This window comes from Podarcis melisellensis (genome assembly GCF_964234715.1).
Source record: "Podarcis melisellensis genome assembly, chromosome: 5".
NCBI classification, from domain to species: domain Eukaryota; kingdom Metazoa; phylum Chordata; class Lepidosauria; order Squamata; family Lacertidae; genus Podarcis; species Podarcis melisellensis.
The window spans coordinates 65,317,547-65,344,286 of NC_138537.1; the positions used below are offsets into that span (position 1 = coordinate 65,317,547).

The window sequence follows — 26,740 nt, forward strand, 5'->3', positions numbered from 1 at the left end:
GGAGTTCTTGCTCGCCCTCTACTGGTTCCCTCTTCCGCTGCTACTCCTCTCTCAACCTCAGTGAGCCTTTGCGCCCCCGGCGCTTTAGATGTCAGTTCCCTGACAGTTTATTTATTTTGATTTTCATATCCTACTCTGGTTTGGGGAGGTTGTGGGAGCTTATTACAGAATTAAATTTTATATATTCCACGTCTGTCACAAGACTCAAAATTGCAGTGTATAAATTATCCCAGAAGGAAAAGAGGAGACTAAAAGTTGGCCAAGGTCCAACTCTCATTAGTAAAGCTGCTTAACTAGTACTTGTCCTAGTTTACACTGTGGACTCCATAGAAAGCTCCATCTTACTGCAGCTCAAGCGAACTAACTAACAGTCCATCCTTCTGATTCTTCAAATTTCTGCCAATATGTTCAGTTAAAAAAAAGACAGGTCACGTGAGTACAAGGTCAGAGTTAAGCAAGCCTACCTGGTATGGGGAGGAAAGAGTTATGGTGGATGCAGTAACAAATCTGAAATAGATTGGGAGCAGGCCGGGGTTTTCCTCCCCCCCCCTCCCCTTTGCATCCGTGGGCCCCCTTCACTCAGAATGTTCCCTGCAATGGTCAGTAAGAGGGAAAATTAGTAAATCAGCTGGTACTTCCGCCCCCTGTTCCCCCTTCTCAGGACTGAGAGGACTCTGGGATCCAGCATTCCCTCTTTTTGCCATTACAGTATGACAGCAAGAAAAGTGAAGGGCAGTTCTGAACATGCAAGAGGGAGATTTCCAAGGACAAACGTTTTCATTCATGGGTCTCCCTCTTCACAAGCCCCATAGGATCATTCTATAAATCTCCTATTTAAATAAACGGGAGTTAACTTTGGTTGCATTGTGCCCATACTGTACATAATATTCATAACATAATACATAGCTCTAACAAGGGGATCTGCAACAAAAGTTGTTGTGTATAGTACTCCTGTTCAGGGCACAAACCACTCAGGAAACCCATCTGCTGTGCCTTCCGCCACCCACACTTCTGCTTTTCCTGTTCCCCACCCACCCAACAGACAACCAGCATTTCATAGCCACTGAGCATGCTCACTGAATTGGTATATTTGAGGTAGGGGGGGGCTGCCCCCTTAGGGTCTTTTTTTATAAGGGGGGGAATATTTCTGCAAATCGTGGGGCTTGTAGAAGTCTGCTGATACCTCTCTCTTGTACCTGGTGTCAAGGATCAACACTCAGAGAACGAGTTTGCTATGCATATATCATATGAATTTGCAACTAGCTGGTACACTGTAGTGGTCAGACAGTGTCAAATTCAGATCTGGGGGTATCCGGGTACAAATTCCCACTCAACCATTAATTTCACTGCTTAATCTTTGGCCAGCCATTGTCTCTCAGCCTAACCAACCTCACAGGGTTGTTGTAAGGAGACACCGGAGAGGGGAGACAGACATCTATGCCACCTTGATTTTCTTGTACAGTAATAAAGAATATACCATATATAAATATGATTAATGCAAGTGTGTTGCAATAATTCTATAATTACTACCTAGTTCAGTTTGCCATAGCTTTCCAACCACTCAGAAATAAAATGAAGTGGTGACATACTGTTTTACAAATACATTCAAGGGCATTCTTCCACATGCAGGTAAATCAGAAGTTGCAGGTGGCCTACTTACAATAACATAGCTCCGGGTTATAGAGATAGGGAAAGCGAGCACAGCTGAACAGTTAGGAAAACACAGCATCTGGAACCATTTTATGCCTCATCTATCAATCTGCTTTATGGGACTGGAGAATTAACATTTCAAACCACACATCATTGCTTCATGACTGATATATCCCAGAACTGTGGTCATTACTTCACCCCAAAGCAATGCGGATGGACATCTGCAGAGGTCACATTGAAGGATCATGGGTAACTACCTTCCAATGTCTTTCAATTAAAAGTTGCAATAAAATTTTATATGTTATAAAGTTAGCAGAGACTGTAAGAAATATTCCAATATAACCCCACATTTCCACATCTCCAAAGGTCTTTTAAACATCTCAGTAAGCTTATATTTCTCAGTGACAGCAGGGGGGCAAAAAAACCATGAATACCTTCAGATAAATGCAGCAGTGTTTTTTTAAAGAGTCATTTCAAAGTTAAGAGTTTCTGCACAACTTAAGAGGCTTGGTGTCATACAGTGTAGCTCTTGTATTATTTGATAATTCTACCCCCACCCCCTACCCCCCAAAAACGAAGACACATTTAGGAAGTGTATTAAGAACTATTTGTCATGCTGGAACAGATTGGCCAAGCTATAGGAAATATATTTGATATACTGCTTCATCCCCAATCCCAGCCCACTATTTCACCAATGTAGCGTTGAAGTTGGAGACGGGCAGGATCTACTCTTACAGGCTTTTACGGTTCATTGAAGCTGTAGAGATCTGCACAGTCCTGCATCAGCCACAGGGACTGGAGTTTCCAGAGAAGCAGGGCAGTCTCAACTCGCTCAGCATTGAATTCACCTTCACTGGCACAAGCCACTACTTGCATAACAGCAGCTTAGGCCAATAAAACAAGGTCAAGGTGCTACATAGAATGTTATCTCCCAACGAAAGGTTTGCAGAATGTAAGGGTTTGTCTATACGGTGTCAAAATTGGGTACAGTAGCAGCTGATCCCAGTAGTTATACTTGATGCTAATCTGGGAGGAAAAATACTTATACTGTACTATAAGGACAGTGTAGTGGGGGCAAACAAAGCACCCACAAATCTGTAGACAGTCTTTTTCATACTAGAAAGTACTGATTAAGTCATGGGGCAGTATTCTAACAAGTCCCGTCAGGATTTCCTATTGCGCAACAGAACTTCCCTTTCTCTCCTGCGGTGAGGCCTATGATGATAATGAATGTCATTGTTAAATTTTATGCCACATTTACCCACTGCTCAATTTTTATTATTGATTCTGTGGGTCATTCTTCAGCCTTATATTGCCTGTTTGGGAGGCACCCTGAGAAGACTTTGGGTGCTTTTCAACTAAGTTTTACTCAGAGTAGGCCCATTAAAATTAATGGACCCAACTTAGCCATATTCATTCATTTCAATGGGTGTGCTCTGAGTAAAACGTAGCTGATTACCAACCTTTATGTTGATGCATATGCATCTTAGAAACAAAGTTATGATTTTAGTTTATAGACTGCAGATTAAAGGCTAGCAAAATCAGCTTCAGCTCAACCTATCTCTGTAAAAGACTGACACATTAGTCAAATTTTAAAGATATTCAAAATACTACTGTCTTATGTCTGTGCTGCTCCCATACCTACTGTATTATTATGCGTGTGGTAGTCACAAGACCATTGTATTATGCCTGTACAGATCACACATCCTTAACATCTGGCCTTGCTGATTTTTTTTAAACCTGTTCAATGCACTATGTAAATGTCTTGAATTGGATTAGGTATAATGTACTGTGACTATATAAACAATCTAAATTTGCAAATAAAGAAGAAGGATGGGATGAGGAGCCAAAACAAGAAAATGGGAGGTGGAAGAGGGGATTCACTAGTTAGTTTTCTCAACTGTTAAGACAGCAAGTGATTATACCACTTAGAAAAACATGGAATCTTTCGGTAAGGCAAGAAATATCTGAAATATTGTTTTTTCACTTTTACTGTATCATTTACATACGGGCAGCAAAGCCGTTCAATCTTTCTGAGTTGTATCCAGGTAAGTCAGATTAGACACACTAATTAAGTTAGTCAAAGCTATTGATTTCAATGAGACTATTCTGCATGTGACATAGGCCGCAATCCTAAACTCAGTGATTTTTTTCCTGGGGGCACTCAAGGGTATGCAGTACCTGCACCTTTTTTCTGGAAGAAAAGCACTGGTTTAAAATGTGGCACTTAGTGTAACAACTTCATGATGAGTACTGGCACCTCCCCCCTCCCCCAGAACCCCACTGGTTTCAATAGGACTTCTCTGAGTAGACATGATTTGGATTTTGCTGCTAATTGGCTACAACGCTTTGATTGTAGAAGCACTGCCATGAGTGCATTCATTTAATATTGTTGTACACCAACCCAATCTCTGAGCAGTGCGAGATTCCAGGGGCTTACCCAGGGGCTTACCTTATACTTCAGGAATAAGGCATAGTGGAGACTGGTGACTTTTAAAATGCATGGTTTATTTACACATATATACAATTGGAGCCTACAATGGAGGGGTTCACAGCATTAGCATCCCAACAAGGACTTGTTTCTCTCATAGCTGCAGCCTTGGATTCAAACAGAGATCAAACATTACTCTCACTCTTTCTCCAGCTTGCTGCTTTACTTCTAGGTCACATCACTGCAACTCTCAACTCCAAAATCTGGCTTCCTTCTTCTAACTAACCACAAGCTGGGGTCCCACCCATTTGCTGCCTCACATAGAGCGCCTTTCGTTTGTTTCTTTTAATGGCCCATCACCTGGTATATCACCTTAACGCAGGAAGATAGCCTGGGTTATATTTTAACACTTGCTGGATCCAAGAGTTAGAAGGATCTTGCATACAGCCTACTTCCTCTACCCCAAACTCAAAACAATATGCATATCCCACCTCATCTAATTTGTTTGTGACACCTCAGACTCCTTACATTAAGACAAGAATGAGTTGACAGAAAGTAGATTTTGATGGTGAGGTACCATGAGAATCAGGACCATGTTAGGCAAGTTCAATGAAAATAGATTTCTCTATATCTTATTCTGATGGGTAGTTGTAATCTTTCCTTAAGATATATTTAAGGTAGGCTACAATATTGCCAGGTAGAGTCTAGTTCACAGTAGAACAACTACAAATACAAATGTCCATATATTTGCATATATAAACATGCAGCAAATGGTGTGGACCTCTTGCAGAAAATCTATTTTTCCCTCATGATTGTGGAGAAATGGTGGGAAGCGTTCACAAAACCCAATCCATGTCATGAGTCCTTATAATTTCATTCATTATTGGGCCCCACACTGTTAAAAATACAATTCCATTTTGGAACGTCGTGCCTGTGCAATATACTGTGTAATTAAGGTCATCCAACATGTTTGCTGGAACTGTGATATTTTTAAAGCAAACCAACTGTAAAATAGGGATTTATGGAATCACATAGCACTCGCCCTGGGTGGCATCTTTGTATCATGTACACTGTCAGGGTGTGAGACTACGAAAGCTTAAAAGGAATGAATTACTTCCTTTTAGAGACCAGTTGGTAAAGTATTGGTATTGCTCCTGGGAAATTTTGACCTAATCTCATTTCAGACAATGACTCATTTAGATAAGTCACTTTCAACCTCAGTTCCTTAATTTGGGTGGGGATTTGTAACATTAGCCAACCTCACCAAATTGGGGGGGTTTTCTCAGGGCAAGCAATAAAATAATGTAACACTCTTCATAGTAGAATCCTAGGCATGATTACTTAGGAGTAAGTTCCAACATGTCCAAAGGAATTTAAGGTTGTAATCCTGTGTACACTTACCTGAGAGTAATCTCCACAGACACAACAGGACTTCTGAGAAAACATACAAACAACTGCAGCCTTAGATTGTAGTGTGCATGTACAGGATTACACCCTCATCCTATTAAAAATATAAATACTTTGTGATAATTAGCATTTAACTAGAGCTCAACTCAATAGCCATACAGTTCCTACGCAATCAGATCTTGTGCCTCAAGAATATCCCACTGAAATCTAGAGGATGTAGAAATGAACTAAGAACACCAAACCCACCCCCAATAATCTGCTTTTAAAATCTGACCAAACTCTAAAAGAAAATGTTTTTTTAAATACTAATAACTTGCTTGTTTAATAATAGGCAGAGTGGAAAATATGTGTGGGTTACATAGGGTTGCCACAGCTCCCCACCATAATGTCAATGATTCCCATCAGCTGCCCGAAAGAGACCGCTTTTCACAACTTGGAAGTACAGTGAAAGTAAGAACTTCACCTGCTGAATTTCTGCTTGTCGCTGCCAGTGTGGTGATGTAGTGGTTAGACAGGGTCTGATTAGAAGACTAAGGATGGGAGCAACCCAGGTGTGAACCCCAATTCAGCCACGGTATCGTGAGAGTTGTGAGAATAAAACGAGGGAGAGAAGGGGGAACCATTTGGGAAGCCTCGACCTCCTTGGAGGAAAGTCGGGATGAAAATGATTTTTTGATATATATTTTTTTTGTGTGTGTGCACGCTCAGGAACTTGCTACGAGGAAAACACCCGCCAACTTTCATATCAGTTGTGCTGCCATTAATTCCTCCCCAAAACGAGTACGATGCCCAGAACGCTGCGATGTACTGACAAATAAGCAAGGACAGGAAGGGGCTCCCGCATGGGAGCCAGTCCCATGATGCTTAGGACTCAATAAATATATTTGGGATTGTGCTGCCTTTACATCCGAAGAGGCAGTTCTGTATAGGGAAGCCTTTTAACGCGTAATGTTTATATATACATATAGAGAGAGAGAGCCGCCCAGAGTGGCTGGGGGTGACCCAGTCAGATGGGCCCTGGGTACCAATGATAAAATTAATAATAATAATAATAATAATAATAATAATAATAATAATAATAATAATAATAGCCTGGGCTCTTGACTTCCTGCCTCAAGAATGCGTGTCCCCACCCCGCAGCGCGCACCCAAAGTCAGAGCAGAGGAAGTCCTAGTAACGAAACCACCCCCGTTCGCCGTTGCCACAGCGGCAGCTCTTCCCCCTTCCGTCTCGAGCGGAACCTTTGCGACGAGGCTCCGGGGCAGAAGCGGAGGGAATTCGCAGGCGGCCCTGGGGCAGGCGGGGAAAGAGGCGAGGCCTACAAGGCACTGGCGGCTGCTGCTTCTGTTGGTGCCGCTGGAAGCCGCTTCCTTTCTCGTCGCTTGCTGGCCGGTCGGGGTGAGTGTCCCTCGTGCTGCAAGCCCCGTCTCCTTTGGGGGCTCCGCGCCCTGCTCCTCCTTTGCCCCGGCGCCGAGGAGGAGGAGGCGCTGCAAGGGGAAAGGAAGCCGGGCGGGAAGGTCACCGCGAGGGAGCCCGGCGGCGGCGGCCGCTCCTTTCGCTTTCGTATTCCTTCACGGGCTCGTCTGGACCGTGTGAAGCGCCTTCCTGTGCAGCCTCTTTCGAGAGGCCTCAGACCCTGGGTGACTTTGCGGGGAGGAAGGCGAGTCTCTGGGAAACCCAGCCAGGTGGGCGGGGTATCAGTAATAAATTATGATCATTAATATATTGTGTCTCCTCCCCTTATGTGGTCTTGCTTTCCCTTTTGTGCGCTTGCCAGGCTCAAAGCCCACCCACCCCGCTTTATGGTCAGTCTCTCTCCTCTCGCTGACCCAAGGTCACCCCAGGCATTGGTTTCTCCATTTCCTCCCTCCGCATCCCTCCACAAAAGCTGCCTGTACGGGTGTCGTTAATACCGCTCAGAGCACTTGGCATCTATGCATTGCTTTGCAAGCAGCCTTCCCCAGCCTGGTGCCCTCCCTGACCAACTCCTATCCTCCCTGACCATTGGCCATGCAGGCTCGAGGTGGGGCAGGGGGCGGGTAAGGCACCCCTGTTGGTAAACAGGCTCCAAGCTTTTATGGGGATTTATATACTGATAGCAACACTTTAAACTGGGCCCGGTAGCCAAATTGGCAACCAGTGCAGGTTTCTGAGGAGAGGTGTTGTATGCATGCATGCATGTATGGTCTCGTTCCTTTCAGGAATCCTGCTACAGAATTTTGCAGTCATAGAAGCTTCTGGTCCAAACACGAGGGACGTCCCATATAGAGTGCATTGCAGTAATCCAGGCTTGAAGTAGCTAATACAGGAACTACTGTGGTGGTAGTTTACCGGTTGCAGATAGTAAAAGGTCTTCTAGCCACTGAGGGCTCATTCACACTTCTGCTTGTTCTCTGCTTTCTAGGCACAGGTTTGAGCTATCTTGCCTTTGCCATGCTGCTTCCTCCCTGTGGAACACACTGCCAATGGAAATTCAGTGGGCGCCTTTTGTAAAAACTTTTAAACGCCTGCTGAAAACTTTTCTAGTCTGTCAGGCCTATGCAGGCAATTAAGAGTACATCCCCCATAATTGTCTACTGAAGTTTGTTTTTAATTATTTCCCTTTTTTATTATTTTACTGTATGGCTTAACATTTATATATTGTTGTAAACCACTGTGATATTTCTGTGATACAATGGTATATAAATATTTTTTTTACAAATAAATAGCACTCCCTGCCTTGCTTCTCTGAATTTCCAAATAGTTGTCCAAGGCTGCAGTCCTAACTCCCATTTACCTGGAATAAGTCCCATGGAATTCAGTGGGACTTCTGAGTAGATAGGGTTAGAATTGTGCTACAAATGTTATAACATGCTGTACATCATGTCAATGCTTCTCACTGAAGTTGGAGCTATCACAACACAGGTTAATAGTACTGTGGTCCTGGCTCTTTTAACTCAGCTTTTTAAAGAAACTCAGAAAGCAGGTAGAGAATGTCATACAATGCCTATGTACTTGGCACATCTTAGCTAAGCAGCCTGGCAGCATAGGACACTGGTGATATGTGAGGTCTGCCATGTTCTTGATGAATCCAATTTTTGCCTGAGCAGGCAACAAGAATTGTGACTACAATGCACCTGACAGGCCACAACTTATTGATAATATTCAGTATATGGCTTGAGGGCTTCAGCTTTTGGCTGTATGTGGCATACTAGCTATGGATGCTTGACCACTTTCTGGCAGATAAATAGTACCTCTTGCAGTCTACTGGCCTTACATTTGATTTGTATTTGCGTCTATATAAATGTTCCTATTTAAGAAAAGAGAAGACTTAAGAGTGGTAAACTTAAATGTAACTCTTTAAGTCAATATATAATAGTGAGTGATGTAATTGGCTCGACTTTAATGAAACTACAGTATTCTTTTCACTGAAGAGCTAGGAGAGGCAGTTAGCTGTTTGTTGACATTCCCATTATGTTATGGACAAACATTTAGAGCTAAGTTAACTCAGTTGTTTTGAATGTAAGAAGAAACACTGAGATAATGTAAATTTCCTTCTGTCTTCTCAAATATCCTTGTTGTGGGCTTTGGTGCTCTTCGGGGGGGGGGACATTTTCCACTGAAAAAGCTATTTTTAGTACCAGAAGTTCTGCTTATAGTAAATTAAGCACTGTTGAAAGGGGGGGAAATGACGCATGTTATGAGAAAAAGATAAAAAGGTTGTGTTTAGTTGACACAAAATCTCAGTTTGAATTAAGATTAGGAAATATGTTTGGGCATCAGGATTCAGTCTCTGTGTGGAATTGCTTTGCATTAGTTCAAAATGCAAAATTACCAGTCTTGTTGGTTGCAGGGAGGGAAGGGGGGACCATAGAGCAGGGTATGAAGTAAAGTGACAATAGATGAATAATTCTGATCAATAAGTACTTGTAAGAAATGCAGGCATAATATATCCACAGGGCAAATAATCAATTTGACCCAAATACCAAGTTGATCGCTGTGTGCCTCTCTCCAGTTATCCTCTTCTGTTGCAGTAGGCTCTGGGTTGGCCTACGGCCTGAAGCCATTGAAGTTGATATGTTTTAATTGCAATCATTAGTTGGAGCATAAGCTGTATGGAAGCAGAGTGGAAAGTGAGAGCAAAGACTCTTAATAGGTGCCTTCTTTGTTTTTCTTGGGCTTCAGCTCCTTCTATGTATGTGAGATTTGGTTGGAACTCCATCCACGTTGTATGACTTTCTTGTACTGCCTCTGTCCCATCAGTGGTGTAGTACATTTTTGTATCAATATCATAAATGAAGGTAATGTATTCTCATGTTTTATCTGGAGGATCCATTCTAAGGGCAATGCTCACAGGTCCCCAAAATTATGTAGTTCTGGGGGCGTGTATCAGATCTGGCTCCTGGCAAGAGTTTGTACTTGAAGAAGGGCTGAGACATTTTGTGTGTGTGTGTTCAACTGATACGCGACCACTGATGCGTGAGTCCTTTTGGACCCAGAAAAGGGTAGAGCAAGGGGTGTAGCAGGCTTATGCATGCTCGGCCAACACATGCAGAGGCCAGGAATGGAATCCCCATGCAAATTAGTTGCCACCTCTATTTGTAAAGGCAGTAGTAGAAAGCAGCATTTTCACAGTACAAGGCCTATGAATTCAGGTGATGTTTGCAGTTTGCAATTCCCTCTAGTATCCAGAACTTAGCAGCTGTAATTCTTGCTTGGTGTGTCCAAGGTTGAGGACATTCTGCAGGCTTGCATACAGTAGTACCTCGTTTTGTGTCTGCCGCATTGAGCGTCCATTTTGTTGAACATCCGCAGCAAACCCGGAAGTACCGGAACAGGTTACTTTCGGGTTTGCTGCATGTGCAGAAGTGCAAACTGCTCCGTGCACGTGCGCAGAGCAGCGTTTTGCCATGTGTCCTTTTAGTCTAGTGTCCGGGGCTCCAGAACGGATCCCGGTCGCAAAACAAGGTATGACTGTAGTGGTATAGACTGTTTTTAAATACTGTCTATCTTAAGATGGGAACAGTGCTTCAGATGATGGCAGTTTCTTGATAGCAAGTAGGAATAAAGACACATGAGCTGGACACATCAATAGTCTTGCCACTTTGCCAGTTAAACACAATATGAAAACACTCTTTTATAAGAACTTTCTCTTTCCTTTCTTTTGTCGTAGGTGAAACAAGCAAAATGGTACATGCTGAAGCCTTCTCTCGTCCTCTTAGTCGGAATGAAGTTGTAGGTTTAATTTTCCGATTGACAATATTTGGTGCTGTGACCTATTTTACTATTAAGTGGATGGTAGATGCAATCGATCCAACAAGGAAGCAAAAAGTAGAAGCTCAGAAACAGGTAGGAGCATATAAAAATATTTCTTCTTAAATATCAATTATTCAGAATGTTCATTTTGGAGCATAAAAGCTTATGAATGGGAAGGCCAAGTGCTCAAGGACGTTTTCCAAATCCTTATTGTTGTCATTAATGGCTGCTAATATTTAGACATGGGAGTGAGGAACTGAATCTGGCCAATGGTGGGCCATTTTTAGGGGAGGTACAAGCTAGTCAATCATCTGATGTCACTGGTGTTAGGTGACCAATTTTCCTATGTGCTGTAGGGAATTAAGGCACGCTAGAAAGGAAAATCCAAGCCCAAACAAACAGGGCTTTAAAGTGACTGCCAGTGTTATGCTCCACTTCTTGCTAGATCTCACAGAGCATAAAGTCAGCACCTGTCAGCTGAGATGTTTGGAGCCTGGACTTACTCTCACTCACCTGTCACATCCCTGGCCTAGGATTTTTTTAAGGAACAGGGTAAGCAGTAAGGCACTTGGCTGCTTTCCAGCTTGACTTTCATGGGGCATTTCCTCAAATTTGCCCTGAGCAAGTGGTGGCAAAGCATTAAGCTCCCCCGCTTTACCAGGACAGTCAAGCCCCTTTTTGCTATGTCCGCTGCTCAGCATGGTCTGAGAGGCGAGAGCACATTTGATTTGCTGCTCCCCTTCAAGCTTCTGGAAAGTACTTGCTACATTTTTTGGATTTGCATCACTAAAGGCGGAAGAAGGAAGGAAAAGCAGAAGCCAGTTTTACACACACACAGTGCCTTTGCTAGAAGCCTGATGTGCTTTCCCATGAATCACTTCCCTCTTTTTCTGATCCACACACACAAAAATCACGAACCTGCATACTCACACCATCTAACTGATACAAAATCAGCTGAGGAGCAGGAAGAGGTGTGTGCACATGCACATGTAAGTGTGAAGTGGCTTCGTGTGGACAACGGACAACTAGCCATGAGTGAGTGAAGCCCTAGGGCTATAAATGGTCCTCAGCTCCTGGGCTAGTTAGAAATATAGGAAGAGGCGTCAGACCATTGATCCATCTATCTTAGCGTTGTGTGCTGACTGGCAGTGTCCTTTCATACAGGAGTCTTCCCAGTGCTACCTGGAGATACCAGGGATTGAACCCAGGATATTCTTCACACAAAGCCCTTGCTCTGCCATTGTGCTATATCCCTTCCCCAAGCGTTGATTTACGTCTGCCCTGCATCTCTTACGTGGGTGTTGCATTGTTCCTTTTTTGAAACCACAGGTGTGGTTTTTTTGCTGAGGAAATATTATTTCTCCCAATAGTGTATGTTGCTGTCTTAATTCCTGCATGAAAGTCAGCTGAGTTTTTTTGTCACAGGATCTCCCTTGAATATTGTTTGTAAACAGGGCAAGGGAAATTTGCATCAAGGCTGTTCCCCCCCCTTCCCCCTTCCTGCCCCAATCTGTTGTGCTGCTGCCTTACTCTAACAGTAGTAAAATGCAGATGGGGCTTGCCTTCATTTATCACAGAGGAAGACCCTGAGACAGTGGCCTCGTTCTGTGTACTTAACCTGTTGAACAATTATCAAATAACAGAGGAGTCACATTTTAACTAAAAGGGGTGGGGGTGAAGTCACGCTACATTCAAACAGGTGAAAAAATTGATGGTTCTGTGTAAAGATCTTCGAATTTCAATTCTTTGGCCTTCAGTGTTTTCAAGTAACAACACACCTCCAAATTATTAACTTTAAAAAGTGAACAGTGTAATGTTATTGAATGTTAACTTCTTTTTAAAAAAACCTCTTCATAGGCAGAAAAGTTAATGAAGCAAATAGGCGTGAAAAATGTGAAGCTTACAGAGTATGAAATGAGCATTGCTGCACATCTCGTAGACCCTCTTAGCATGCACGTAAGCATTTCTCTTTCTCACTTTTTCTTACTTATTTAGAAAAACGGTGCTTCGGGGAGACAATAAAGTGTAATATTTGGGATAAAACTTTGTAAAATGCAGCTGCTGTTACTCATGCAGGGATTACACTCTAATAAATGAAGAGTCCTCCTAACTTAGGAAACTTCCAAGTGTTCCTGACTGTTTTCTAGCAGGAAATCATCTATATTTTACTGAATGGGAAGTTGGTCAGGAGACTTTACTTCAGGTCCAACTATAATCTGCTTTGCATATCACAAAACTAATTATAATTGCAGTCAGATCTGTACAATAGAGATAATGTGATCCTATTCATGTTTACTCAGAAGTAAGCCACACTTAATTCAATGAGATGATTTAGGATTGCATCTTAAATTGACTTAAAACATGATAATCAAAAAAGTAATACCACAAATCTTACTGTGGCTCCACTCTTATCTGCTATATCTGAATACACACAATTACAGATAGACATAAACTTCTTTAGCTGAGAATGTGACTGTTTTCTTACTTGATGATGACTCTTTAATGTTGTAATTGTGCCTCAGGTAACATGGAATGACATTGCAGGTTTAGACGAAGTTATTACAGACCTGAAGGACACAGTAATTTTGCCAATCAGGAAGAAACATCTGTTTCAGAACTCCAGACTCTTACAGCCACCGAAAGGTAAGTATAGAGAGGTCATAGAGGATGTTTTCTTGAAACTGGCCATGGTAGATTTCAGTTGCATTCAGACACTTGTATCTCATCTTAATAAACGAAGACATGAACAAGCCTTTTCAAGTGCACACACAGAGCCCATTTTCAGAGCAGGTGAGCAAATAAATCGGGAAGTCTTCTCTTAACTACAATTTTCTTTCTTCTGAATCAAGAATCTGGTTAATAGCTTTGGCATGATTAGCAAGCCATTTTTATGATTAACACTTACACTGATTGTACATATATTAAAAGGTAAGATAGACCCTTCCTGCAGGCTAGTAATCCAATAGACATACAAAAGGAAAAAGAATGGGAAGGGAAGAGGAAAGCAGGCACTAGAGCAGCCACTCTTTCACTGGCCGGTGGAGTGATTGTTCTGCCCCTTGCCATGATATTCTTCCGGAGAGGCAGGGGCTAAGATTTCAAATATTCAATTCGTAGTAATCAAAAGGTTTAAAAAATGTTTCCTTAACAAAAAGCAAGAACCCTTTATGTCGAGAGTTGCAGAACCTGTATTTCTCCAGGTGTTGCCAGACTGGATTTCCCATCATCCCATGCTGGCTGGGGCTGATGAGAGTTCCAGTGTAGCAATATCTGGAGAGCCGCAGGATCCTCTCTTACTCTATGTAAACCGAAGAATGCAGATTGAAACGTTACGACCATTTCCTATGAATATTGGTGAAACACAAGGCTATGTGTATTTACATGAGAGCAACTTTGGGTAAACTCGGTGGGATTTATTTCCAAATTCACCTTTCAATGCTAAGCTGTATGGAACCAGTGCTCTTTAACTTTCAGCTGTACAGATCTTAGTGACAGTTTATGCCTCTGTTGCTCCCTTTTCTCTTCCATTGAGATCACTTTTGTTTTTAACAGAAAGATTGTAGCCTGAACAAAGTAACATGTTCAGGATTCATTGGGTATGGGAGCCATATATGAATGGCGGTGCAAATCTTGAGTATCTGAAGACACTTAGGAGCAATCTTATTAATAGCAAATGTGACTCCGTTGGTGTTCATGCTGTGTCTGTCAAACCAAGCGGCAATAAAATGTTAACAATGTGTTGCTTTTTAGGAGTACTTCTCTACGGCCCTCCAGGCTGTGGTAAAACCTTGATTGCCAAAGCTACAGCAAAGGAAGCAGGTTGCCGATTTATTAATCTTCAACCCTCCACACTGACAGACAAATGGTACGGGGAGTCTCAGAAGCTGGCTGCAGCTGTTTTTTCTCTTGCTATGAAGCTTCAACCTTCTATCATCTTTATTGATGAAATAGGTAAAATACGTACTTTCTGTATGTAGTCATAGGAAAATATAATTGCATTGAAGTTTTAAAAATGAAATGAATCTCATCAGGTATGCATGCCTTATTTGGCAAAATATCAATGTTAAGAAGGCAGTCACTCTGAAAATAAGGAAATGCTTGGTAGCACAAGTTTATCTTGGTTGCAGCCAAAGATGTTTATTGCTAATGCCACATATATGTGGTGTTTACTACAGGAAGAAATTGAAAGGTTTTCTGCTTTCATTTGGATGCAGAGATTGATGATGTAACAGAGTTATCTCACCCACTTCAACCTTCATTTACATTCACTATGAAACTCCAAATTTCAAATGTAATGTACAAATTAAACCTCTTTAAATTTTTGCATATTTTAATTGTTTAACTCTTAATTTATTATTTATATATTGTCAATTTGGCTATTCCAGGAGCTGAACAGTTAAAATATGGTGGGGAAAAATTAAAGTAACGTTTGCCTAATGTTGTGCTTAGGTGTGAATATTTATATGTTGTATGCCACTTAATTCTTACAAGAGTGAGGCAGGAGGCATGCTAGAGGGGGGACAATTCTGGACCAAGCAAATACAATTTATTTGCCCAGAAGAAATCAACAATAGTTTGTGTTAAATCAGTTTAGCAGTCCTGTACATTTGCATACTTCATTCTTTGTTGAACTTGCACTTGTTCATTCACTTTTTAAAATAGTAGTTGTGTGTTGGCAGATGGATGTATTGTTTAGGGAAAATGGTTGGAGGTGATGCTACTTAGTAGATATGACAGATTCTTCTTTTTTATGATGGCACATCCAGTTCTCTGAGAGACTAATCCTTTTCATCTAGAAAAATGAACAGCATTAGGTGAGGCAGCTTGTATTGCAGGATCTGAACAAAATCCACTTAGTTCGACATTCCTTGAAGTCTTCTCTCCATTCTTCCCATATCACAATCAGAAGTAGTTTATGGCAGGAGAGGAACTGTGGGCTTCTTGCTTGAGAAACACCAGCCAAGACCCCCACCTCCCTTAAATATATACAGTGGTACCTTGGGTTAACATACGCTTCAGGTTACATACACTTCAGGTTACACACTCCACTAAGCCAGAAATAGTGCTTCAGGTTAAGAACTTTGCTTCAGGATGAGAACAGAAATTGTGGTCCGGCAGCAGCAGGAGACCCCCATTAGCTAAAGTGGTGCTTCAGGTTAAGAACAGTTTCAGGTTAAGAACGGACCTCCGGAACGAATTAAGTACTTAACCCGAGGTACCACTGTAGAACTAGTTGTATGGTTTCTGGGAATCTTCTAGTGTTTTGTAGTTGGTGCATGTTTCTTCAGTAATGTTCAATACAGTAGCGGTAGCCAGAGTAATAAGATAAAATAGCCATGAGCACAAGCTTTAATTAAAACGCTCTCTTAAAATTCAGATTCCTTTCTACGAAGTCGTTCAAGTTCCGATCATGAAGCCACAGCTATGATGAAAGCCCAGTTCATGAGTCTCTGGGATGGCCTGGACACCGACTATAACTGCCAGGTAAGTAATAACTCTAAGAGAAAAGGGCAGAAATTTATATGCATAAAAAGGCCAGGACAACTTAAATGCTAAAGAGCAAGGAAATGCAAAATTCATCCGTTTCTGCTAACTGCAGCTAAACCGGTATTTTATTTTACCTTTTTGCCTTTCTTTGAGATCTCTTTTCCTTGAGAGCAAGGAATTAACACCAAGGTTCACTTTCCCATGTGGAGGTTTTGAAAGGTTGAACAGGAATGCCCCTCTCAAGGCAGCTACACAAGGCAGGCTCCTGGGACTTTGGCTTCAGTGTTTTGTAGACGGCCACCGATCTTTCCTGAGATGATTGTCATATTGGGTATTTAATTGGATTCACTCTTACTTGGCTTGGTCGTGTGTGTAATTCAGGAAAAGGGTAGATGACTCTGGCAGTTGAGATCTGTATCTCTGAAGCGTCTCAGATTAAGAAACTTGAGGTGGTGATCTCATAACCACAGAATTTTGTGGTTGCCACCACAGAGATCAGAGAGGGAAAAGGCCTCAAGTCAGCTTTGCAGGAGGGAAATTGGCCTGCAAGTTACAGATAAAGCCTCTCTGTCCAGTATAGGCTTACAATAGGAAGCCCCCAAAATTTCAACGAGATCCCATTTGCTCAGAGGCCCTGGTGATATTCTTGGCTCTCACTACTAATGACTAGTGTTGTCCTGTTGGCAGGCCAGTACCGCACTTTCTCCTCTGCGTAAAGGGGAATTCTTTTGGCATGGTTTGTCTTTTCAACTCTAGAGGGCAGTCTCTCTCTCTCTCTCTCTCTCTCTCTCTCTCAGCAAATAGAGCAGTATTTCGAAGCCAGGCTCCTTTACACATTGCATTTTTCTCTGTATAGGAAAATAGGGTTGTCTGTGGCACAAATGTGTGTTTGTCTCATTGTGGGTGTTGTACAAAAAGTGATGATGCTTGGAACAAATGTAAGCCAGTGGCATTTGCAGGGCAAGGGTACAAGATTGAGAAAGCAGTATTTGAGCATGAATGTCGAACTAAATGAATTAAAAAGAAACCCCCACTCCACAAAAAGTCTCAGTATTTATGCTTGGTCAAGTTCAAGTTTGGGAAATGGTTGCTGGGAGACACGTAACCTAGAATGGTTAAATATTACTTTACATCAGTTGTAGAAGGTGAACATCATAACTTTCCCCCATTTGATCTGATACTATTTTATGTTTCTGAAACCACATGCAACTTTGAAAATGTGACAATTGACTCCAGATACCAGTTTTGTTACTAGCAGATAACTTTTGGGGTGGAAGGCTTCTAAGACTATTCCCCAGCAATTTATTGATGGCATCTTTAATCAGCCTGTTTCTTTCATTGTTTAGAGGCAATATGGTGGTGTTTTCTCAGGTTTTTGAGACTGACCTATTTTGCTTCATATTGGGCAGGAGAGCTTTTTAAACCAATTACACCAAAGCACTTTAGTACTTGAGGAAAATTGTGGAATATATTATGGAACATACTGCTTCATAAAGTACATTGAGCTGAGCCAAACCTTTTAGAATCTCGATTGTCATGCCAAAATTTTCATCTTCAGCTGTGGTGAACTTATTTTGTCTTTCAAAGCAGGAAGTGTATCTCTACTTTTCACCCAAATCCTGGGCACTAATCACTTTTGGTTTTAAATACTCGTGGGAGCTATATATTCCTTGAGTTTGTCTGGCCTGTGTTGACTTCTGATTCTGATTTATCTTGCAACAAAAAACCTTTCTGCTCTTCCTTCCTTTTTTGACTTCTTTTAGGTGATAGTGATGGGAGCTACCAATCGCCCTCAGGATCTTGACTCAGCTATTATGAGAAGAATGCCCACACGATTTCATGTCAATCAACCTGTAAGTCATAGAAGATTCACAGCCGTGAATTGTATAGCCTGAATCCTCAGTTATCTGTTGACCATTATTATTTATTATTTACAGCTACTTTTCTGACCAAAGGATCCCTAAGACAGTATACAATATACTGATAAAAATGTAGTTTGGGTAGTTTAAAAAAAGTTTAAAGTTCCTTTCCCTGGAATTTATTGTCCCAGCCAGTCCTAGTTCTTCCTTGAAGAGGGAAGGGAACTTTGGGCGCTGCTAATGGGGGGAGAGTAAAAGCCTATTGCTTCAAGGGGTAGTCTTCACTTACTTTAGAAGATTGTGAATGTATTACCACTCTGCTGTCCTTCTGCAGGCCCAGTGACACGAATGGGAATTGCACAAGCGTGATGCCGTGCCATTACAGCACATCAATTTCTGTTTATCCAAAATCAGTGAGAATGCTGCCACCCTGTTCTTTGTAACAAATGTTTTGTTCTCAATTTATAGGCACTGAAGCAGAGAGAGGCAATCTTGAAGCTGATTTTGAAGAATGAGAATGTAAGTCGGTTGTTTCTTATGCAGCAGAACTTGGAAAGGTTTGCATTATTGGAAGGGCTGTAAGATCCGTAATGGTTTCAGCCAGCTATTGCATCCCAGTCATGGTGCTTACTTTTCTCTAATGGATGCTGGTTAAACTGAAAGGGCGCAGCTCTCACTGTGGATTGTGCCCATAGCCTTTTGTTGTTGCTGCTGTTTGCTAAAGTCCATGTTGGAACAGAGTCAGTTGTGATAACGTTTCTTAATCCTCCTTCAATCTGAACCGCTGTTAGAACTTGGTAAAATGTTTTCAAGGCATTCATATCCTGCTGCTCGTTTGCTGGTAGGTGGACAGGCGTGTTGATCTCCTTGAAGTTGCTAAGGAAACAGACGGGTTCTCAGGAAGCGACTTGAAGGAAATGTGCCGTGATGCCGCGCTGCTCTGCGTCAGGGAATATGTTAATTCAACATATGAAGACAGGTAATTTTCATTGAAACTACAGAGATTTTTAATATGAGCTCTAACCCGGTGTCTATCTTTAAAGTGGTTTTTTAAAAACAGAAATCATAGACTCATAGCATTGTAGCGTGGGAAGGGGGGAGAGTACCAAGGGTCACCTAAGCCAACCCCCTGCAATGCAGGAATCTTTTGCCCAGCTTGGGGCTTGAACCCATGATCCTGAGATTAAGAGCCTCGTGCTCTACCGACTGAGCTATCTCAGGATGTTGTATTGGAGAGTACAACTTCACATTTACTTAAATGTACACAGAGTACAAAGGGACACGGCTGGCGTTTTGGGTTAAACCACAGAGCCTAGGACTTGCCGATCAGAAGGTCGGCGGTTCGAATCCCCGCGACGGGGTGAGCTCCAGTTGCTTGGTCCCTGCTTCTGCCCACCTAGCAGTTCGAAAGCACGTCAAAGTGCAAGTAGATAAATAGGTACCGCTCTGGCGGGAAAGTAAACAGCGTTTCCGTGTGCTGCTCTGGTTCGCCAGAAGCGGCTTAGTCATGCTGGCCACAAGACCCGGAAGCTGTATGCCGGCTCCCTCGGCCAATAAAGCGAGATGAGCGCCGCAACCCCAGAGTCAGCCACGACTAGACCTAATGGTCGGGGGTCCCTTTACCTTACACAGAGTACAACAAAAATGGGAATGACATCCTTCCTATCCCTTCACTTTCCCTGGTGGGATCCGTGTGCCCCTGAGGCAGGAACAGTGTGCACATCTCTCTGCCTATGGGGGGCAGAATATTCATTAATTCCACATTGGACTTTACAGAGAAGTTCAAAGAACAGGAAGTGAAAGTCATTCAAAGCACTCACCTTTTATATGTACCATGTTCTTTGTGTGTTTCCTTACTGTGGATTAAACTACCATACTTGTGTTGCACAGCATTTAAACCCTCTTTACGCTTTTTGGGGTTTTTTTAGTAATGAGGAAGATGAAATTCGACCCGTGCAGCAGAGGGATCTGAACCGGGCAATTGAGAAGATGAGGAAGTCCAAGGATGCTACAAATCAGAGTGTTCTAATGCACGTTAGTTTAGATTAAGGCTAAGGAATGCCCTCACACGGTCTCACTTGGTGACTGTTTTTTTGTCGTTTAGATAGTGGAAATGAATTGGAAGCAGAAATATCCTTTTAATAAGTGTTGACAGAATTGTTTTTTTTATATGCAGATATCTTAAGTTATTGAAATCTGATAATATTGCAAAATTGGATATGGCCTCTGTAACAGATCATGACATGGGAGAATGTAGTCTAGCTCGAAAACAATGTCTTGCTTCATGGTTTCAGCCTTAAAAGCCTGTTGGTTGGTTCAAGTATGGCACATTGTTTCTTTGGGGAGGAGCAAACTCAGTTCATGTATATATATGTATGAGTGTGTGTATGATATGTATATATATATATATATATATATATATATATATATCCACACAGTTTTTATATATAGACATAATGTGTAGATATCTTGAATATGAAAAGCCTTCTCTCTCTCTCTCTTTTTTCTTTTCCCTCTTTTCCTTAAAAAAAACAACCTCATTTTCAGGATCAAACCAAGTCAGGGGATTAAAATATTTCAGTAAACATCTATTTTTTGTGTAGTACCTTAATATGAAGGAAGAAAACCTGCTTCAGGAAAATAAATTTCTGGAATGCAGACAAATTTGACTTCTTCCATTTAACCTATGGTATCCACTGGTGCCAATCAGTTTAGATAGAAAAAAACACATAATGCCTCGTGAACCTTTTGATTTTATATGAATCCAATACTTTTTTTTTTAATAACTTTTTTTATATGGTCACATGATAACCATTACGGAACATCAGTAACTGCATATTACCAAAATTTATTTTTCTACTTCTGAATTTCTGAACTTCAAAGACCTGGAGGGCTCCTATTGCTGAAGTTCCTTTATCACTGTAAGACTATATTGTCTCACTTGCTGGTATCTATAAGTGGTCACAACATTATTACATTAAGTACAATGATCTGAAACATTTGCTTCATTTCATTTCTCCCCTACCTTTGCTCAATTGAGAAGCTCTCCACAGGTCTTGTAGTGGATAGAGGGAATGACATAACATTCAGATATTCTTCAGTAATGGTGAGGTGGCATTTCAGCATTAAGAGTAAAAAAATTTTCACCCTTAAAGCTGTTCAATGGTCATATGAATCCACACTAAGCAAAGTAGCCAGTTACCTAAAACAGTCACAGCCTTCATAAGCTTTTTAGTAATTGAAATGAGTGTTGAAAAAGATGCGTAAAAAAGCTGATGAAGGGAATGATTAATTCTAGACTTCCCTCAACTCATTATATAACTTGATTATGGTTATTCTTGCAGGTGCTATTTTGGGCACAACACGTTTATATAAAATGCAGAATGTCCCTGCATCTCAGCTCATAGGCTTGCATTTTCTTTCAAGGAAGGAAGTTAGCAAATGGTTTGTGGCTAAATAAAACCAAGTGCAGTGCAGGTTTCAGGTCAAGATCCAGAGGGGCTTGTGGGTGTGGGTTTATAACCTGTGTTTACATCACTTTTTCTCAGTTTTCTTCCCAAAAGGAGCCTGTAAGAAAATCCCCAGATCCGTTTTACTATTTGGGTTAGATTGAATAGGTATTTGAGGTTTTGCATGAAGCATTTCCTTCTTTAAGGGGAAATATTGCTGCAGTATGTGATTTCTTTTACTCTGTTAGTCTTTCAAAACCTCTCTCATCCAGTCCCAAAATGGTTATTGGGGACGATTTTGTGGAACAACTTCTAAAGGAAAATCCTGATGCTTATTTACGTGCTGCTCTGGATTTCAGCCATTTTTTGTCTGAAATGTTGTTACTTGTTCTTGCAGCTAGTGTCTACCCATACATCTGTGTTACTGAATCCTTTTAAGAGCGGTTTATGTGAGCTGCTTTTGCAAAACTGAATCCTTGGACACTGGAGTGCATAGGTAGAATTATGACAAAAGTACTGCTTTGTACAGTCTGTCACCTGTCAGTTCCTTTTGATAATCATGAGTGTCTATATTTTGAGAGAGTGAATAGATAGCATTTTTATGTTCATGCCCTTCATTTTTTTTCCCTGAATTTCATTAAAAGCACAGAATTCAAAATCAGTATAATTATCTGAGCACCTCATAGGCGTGCTGTTTGTTTCTATCATTTCCTACTGCTTGTGAATAAAAAGGTCACACAAATTGAGCTAAACCTCCAAATAATGAGTTCATATCAGAAAATTTGTGCCTTAAAAAAAAATAATTATGACCACTTCCTGCAAAAATAAGAAGTTGTCAGTGTATTGTTCCTGCTTGCATTCTACCTAATATGTTAATTTACAATTTTGTTAACTCAGGCGCAAAGCAGCCCCAAATAATAGAAGGTGTGCCATTCAACAGGAAGGTTCCACCCCCCAATCAAGTGAAAGGCTTTATTGAATCCCTTTTCCAGTTATTTACAGTTGCCAATTTTCCTGGAGGAAAATGGAATTTCGTTTGCAATTGCTAGGCTCCAAAGGTAGTAGCAGCTCAGGAAACTCAGCATCGTCTCTCTGCCTCCACAGAAATACTAAGTGTCCATACAAGTCTCTTTGGATCCTGCTCAGTATTCCTGTGAATTCAAACAATAGAGCCTTTGAAACAAGAAGCCTAGCTATATCACTATATGTGATACATTATTTGGAAATTTCAAAGTGTTTGTGTCATCCCCCCAACTGCTTTTCCCATAGTGCTTGTTTGCTGGGCATGATTTAGAATGGTTGAGGGCAGTAAACCATACGAAGATTTTAAATTACTAATGCAACATAAATTGGACCATTCTGCCATAATAATTCCCAGAACAATTCTTTGGGCATTTATCCTTCCAAATAATTCTTTTATACTTCTATTTCTACCTGCTTTGTCGCTGCATGTTCTGCACGTTTATCTCTTGTCTGCTGGTATGTCTCTAGCTTTCCAGCTAGTGACTTAATTCTTCACTATAAGTGTAGGTTCTGAAGTTGCTATACTAAGTTGTTATTCGCAGCATCCTTTCCCCACCCTCTCTCACTACATAGGGTCATGTTAAAGTTTCTGGTTACTTCCTCAAAAAGGAGGGATGCCCCAGTCCAGCAGATGTCTGCCTGAGTTTTGGGCACTTCTCTCTCTCAGTTAAAAATCAGGCAAATCACATTTTCTCTGGATTGAAGTCTTTACTGTGATAACATTGTTTTATTTTTTTATTGCTCCCCCAAATACCCCAGTAAACCCTAACAATGTTTTTTTGCCTTTTTGCTGAAACAACTGCCTTCACTGCAACCAAGCCATCTCTTCCTTACATTTATTTCAACTTAATGCTCTGCTCGTTTTCTCCACCTTTTTCAAGGCTCAGTCTTAAGCAGTATCCAGTCACTTATTCTGGAGAAATCTTTGTGGAGCTTTTCAGCCCACTTGGGATTTGTTGTTGGTGGTGGTGGTGGCGGCGGCGGCGGCGGCGGTGGCGGTGGAATTGTCAAGTTATGCTGCTTCATGGCTTACCCTACTTCTTGGAACACTGTAGATTGATTCAGCAACCTTTTTTTGCGCAGTGAAAAAACGTTTGAACACCTTTCCCCTGTACCATGCACTTAACATGTGAGGTTGGGGTTCATTGTGTGCACCTCTTGGAAAAGAGACAGAGAAAAGATCAGGTGTACGTGTCATGTACCATGGAGCTGTACATGGAGCTTCTGCCGTGTGTGTGTGTGTGTGTGTGTGGAGGAGGAGGAGGAGGAGGGAAGGAGTCTATACTTGTTTCTCCAACACACAAAGATGTCTAAAGTGGACCTGCGAACAGTAGTTTTGTGGGTGGCCATTGCTTATCCTTCCTCGTTTTGAAAGCTGAAAAGTTGTCTTTCTTTTCACTATTTTCTCCCATTTGCTTGAGGAAGCTTTGCTTTGGTGAGTTACCGTATTTTTCCATCTATAAGACGCCCACATGTATAAGATGCCCCCTATTTTGGGGGACTCAGATTTAAGGAAATGGGGGGGATACATCCGTGTATAAGACTCCCCCTAATTTTTGACATTTTTTTTAGAGGGGGGACCTAGTCATATGTGGAAAAATACGGTACTTAACATATAAGCAACGAACAAAGTGCTTTGTCTCTAAGGCACACCTGCTCCTACCTGAATGCAAAGCAGAGTTCCTCGGGTCTCAGGAGAAAACAATACAGCTACTACCGTTAACCAAGAATTGTTATCTGTATGGTCCCAACCCCCAAATAAAAAAAAAATATGTTGTGACAAATGAGACTGGCCTTGGCGCTGTTTAAATGGATGACGAAGCAATAAGCTTGATGCTGATTGTAGCAAAACATTTGCAACTGTGCTTTTTTTTTCTGTGTGCTGCTGCAGCAAGAACATTTTCCACATGGTTTTTAGGATCAAGCAAAAGTACACGTGTTAATGGTGAAATGTAAATGAGGGGGAAAGAAATAAAACTTATCTGGCCTCCTTTCGAAGTCCAGCTCTGTCTTTGTGTTCCATTTCATTTCCCAAGAAGATTCTTCCGTTGGAGTGGTATGGGTCAGTCCCCCCTAAGTAAGAGGCAAACTGCACACAAATGTAATGTTCATTTTGTAAAAGAAGCTGTGGGTGGCCTTGGGCGGAGGTGGGGGATAGAGGTCTAGCCCCTTTCTGTGTTGCTGTGAGCTCTGCTACAGATCCCCCTGCTTGAGTTGCTGCTGTTAGTGTGTTCAGGATTACAGTCTTCGGCCTGCATGTTTCCCCTGCCATTGCAAAGGTGTAAAGTTGGTTGAACATAATAAGATTTTGCAGTGCAGCTTTATTCAGTAGTAAGCTTTTCCCTCAGTGACTAGCAAGACTAGAGCGGCATCTGGTTTAGCACGGCTCTCTCCCTGCTGCCATTATAATCCAAATTAGGAAGTCCCATACCTTTTATAAAAAGAAACTTGCATTGGAGTGATGGCAAGCAGAATGTTGATGGATTTGAGTTAATGACGTTTTGAATTAAGCTTGCCTCCTTGAATGCCTGAGCATAATTTGCATGACCCTTGTAGAAAGTTGTAATGTTGGCCTCCCCAAAGGCCTTTGCTTGTCAGGAGAATTATTGGTTTCCTTTTGCAACTTATTTCTGACCCTTTATTTAAGCTCATAGTGTTTCATTCACGCTGGAGGACTGTCTCTTGTTCTGAGTGTTACACTGTGAAATTTGTAAGCAAACTGGAATGGATTGCCAGGAGGGCAACAAAGATGGTCAGCTGCATGGAAAACGAGTCTGATAAGGAAAGGCTGAAGGAACTGCATGTGGTTTTCCCAGAGAGGACTAAGGGAGACCATGATGGCATTCTTAAAAATACTTGAAGGGCTTTCTCGTAAAGGAGGCTTTGTTTCTGCTACTAGAGAGGGCAGAGTAGATCTAATGGACTTAAGGTTCAGGAGGGTAGCTTTCAGTTGACCATTAAGTTCTCCTGTCTGTAAACTCAGTTCAACAATGGACCAGTTGCCTAAAGGGATGGTGAAGTCTGCCTCACTAGAGGGCTTTAAGCTGCATCTGGACAGCCATCTCTTGGGAGATGTTCTAAACCAGCTTTTCTCAGCCTGGTGCTCTCAGATGGTGTTGGGATCAACCCCAGCCAGTGTGGCTAATGGCTGAGGACGATGGCAGTTGTAGTCCAAAGAATGTGGAGGGCACCAAGTTGGGTGAGGCTGCTCTAAACTGGACTTTCCAGCTCCAGCAAGAAGTTGACAAGATTCCTCCAACTCTAATCTTACCTGTATTTATGGCCCAACACAGCAGTTTTGCCTGGGTGCATATTAATTACATGCAAATGCTATTTAAATCCTGCTTTCAGAGTGCAGGATCTAATAACAGTTCCTCTGGATGGAGACCAAAAGCATAATGTATGTCCTTGTGCCAGTAAATGCTGTTCTTATCAGCCCTCCCTTGTGATTTCTGGAATCTCAGTGAACCTGAGTGTTCTAGGGCTTGCCAGGCAGCTGCCACACCCTGCTGCCTGTGCACAAGCGATGCCAGCAGGAAGGAATTTGGGGTCTTGTGTGTTGTTGAGAAATCAGCTCACCTTGAGTGGCACTCCTCTTTTAACACGCTCTGTACTAGAGTTTGCATAAATTTGCTTGAGCAAATTTCAATTTAGCCCCTATTTTCTCCCTCATGGTAGTAAGTGCCAGATGGTAGTAAGTGTCAGATGGTACTCAGGCCAGATACCTGAGTAAAGTTCACAAACATACCTACTTCTGGTCTCAGACATCCCTTGTAAAGAAATCTGTTGTATTACAGAGCTCTAGAGCACCAAAAGGTGCTTGTTGTCCTTCAAGTGAGCAGTTAAATCTCCAAAGTGTGTACATGGAAAAATAACTTCCACTCCCCCCCCCAATCTCATTTTTCATTAAACAGGAGCTCTTTTTTCTCCCTTAAAAGAATTATTTAAGCCCCTAGAGGTCTTGGACCATTTCATGCTGATTTGCTGTGTGACTTTTACATATGGCAAGGCACAAGAGCAGGACTCAGGTTAGCACATCTCCCCTCACCGTATGTCAAAAGCCCACTGCCTGGATTGGACTTTAACGTACATCCTTCCATGCATCTATGCCTCACCCACCTGTGGTGGATGACAGAGCATAGGGACTGGACATAGCTGCATGCATGTTTCAAGTCCAGTCCCTTCTGCACATTCTTGGG

General features: G+C 41.8%; 1 protein-coding gene and 1 long non-coding RNA gene across 3 annotated transcripts; one reads left to right on the top strand and one right to left on the bottom strand.

Annotated features, from left to right (window-relative positions):
* Positions 1-3,377: 3,377 nt before the first annotated feature.
* On the top strand, positions 3,378-24,544 carry ATAD1 (ATPase family AAA domain containing 1). Of its 2 annotated transcripts, none has more exons than XM_081912894.1 (10): positions 3,378-3,601; positions 10,641-10,816; positions 12,581-12,679; positions 13,246-13,366; positions 14,474-14,674; positions 16,101-16,207; positions 17,974-18,063; positions 18,538-18,588; positions 18,915-19,048; positions 19,998-24,544. In XM_081912894.1, exons 1-10 carry the CDS (start codon positions 3,589-3,591, stop codon positions 20,116-20,118), a joined length of 1,113 nt encoding a protein of 370 aa, XP_081769020.1. In that variant the 5' UTR covers positions 3,378-3,588; the 3' UTR covers positions 20,119-24,544. The 2 variants fall into 2 exon arrangements, with proteins under 2 accessions (XP_081769020.1, XP_081769021.1); XM_081912895.1 differs by lacking the exon at positions 3,378-3,601 and adding an exon at positions 6,766-6,886.
* On the bottom strand, positions 21,298-26,084 carry LOC309370798. Its single transcript, XR_014168696.1, has 2 exons — positions 23,634-26,084; positions 21,298-23,590 (listed from the first exon to the last, which is right to left on the bottom strand). It is a non-coding gene; the product is annotated as an uncharacterized lncRNA (long non-coding RNA).
* Between the last annotated feature and the right edge of the window lie 656 nt (positions 26,085-26,740).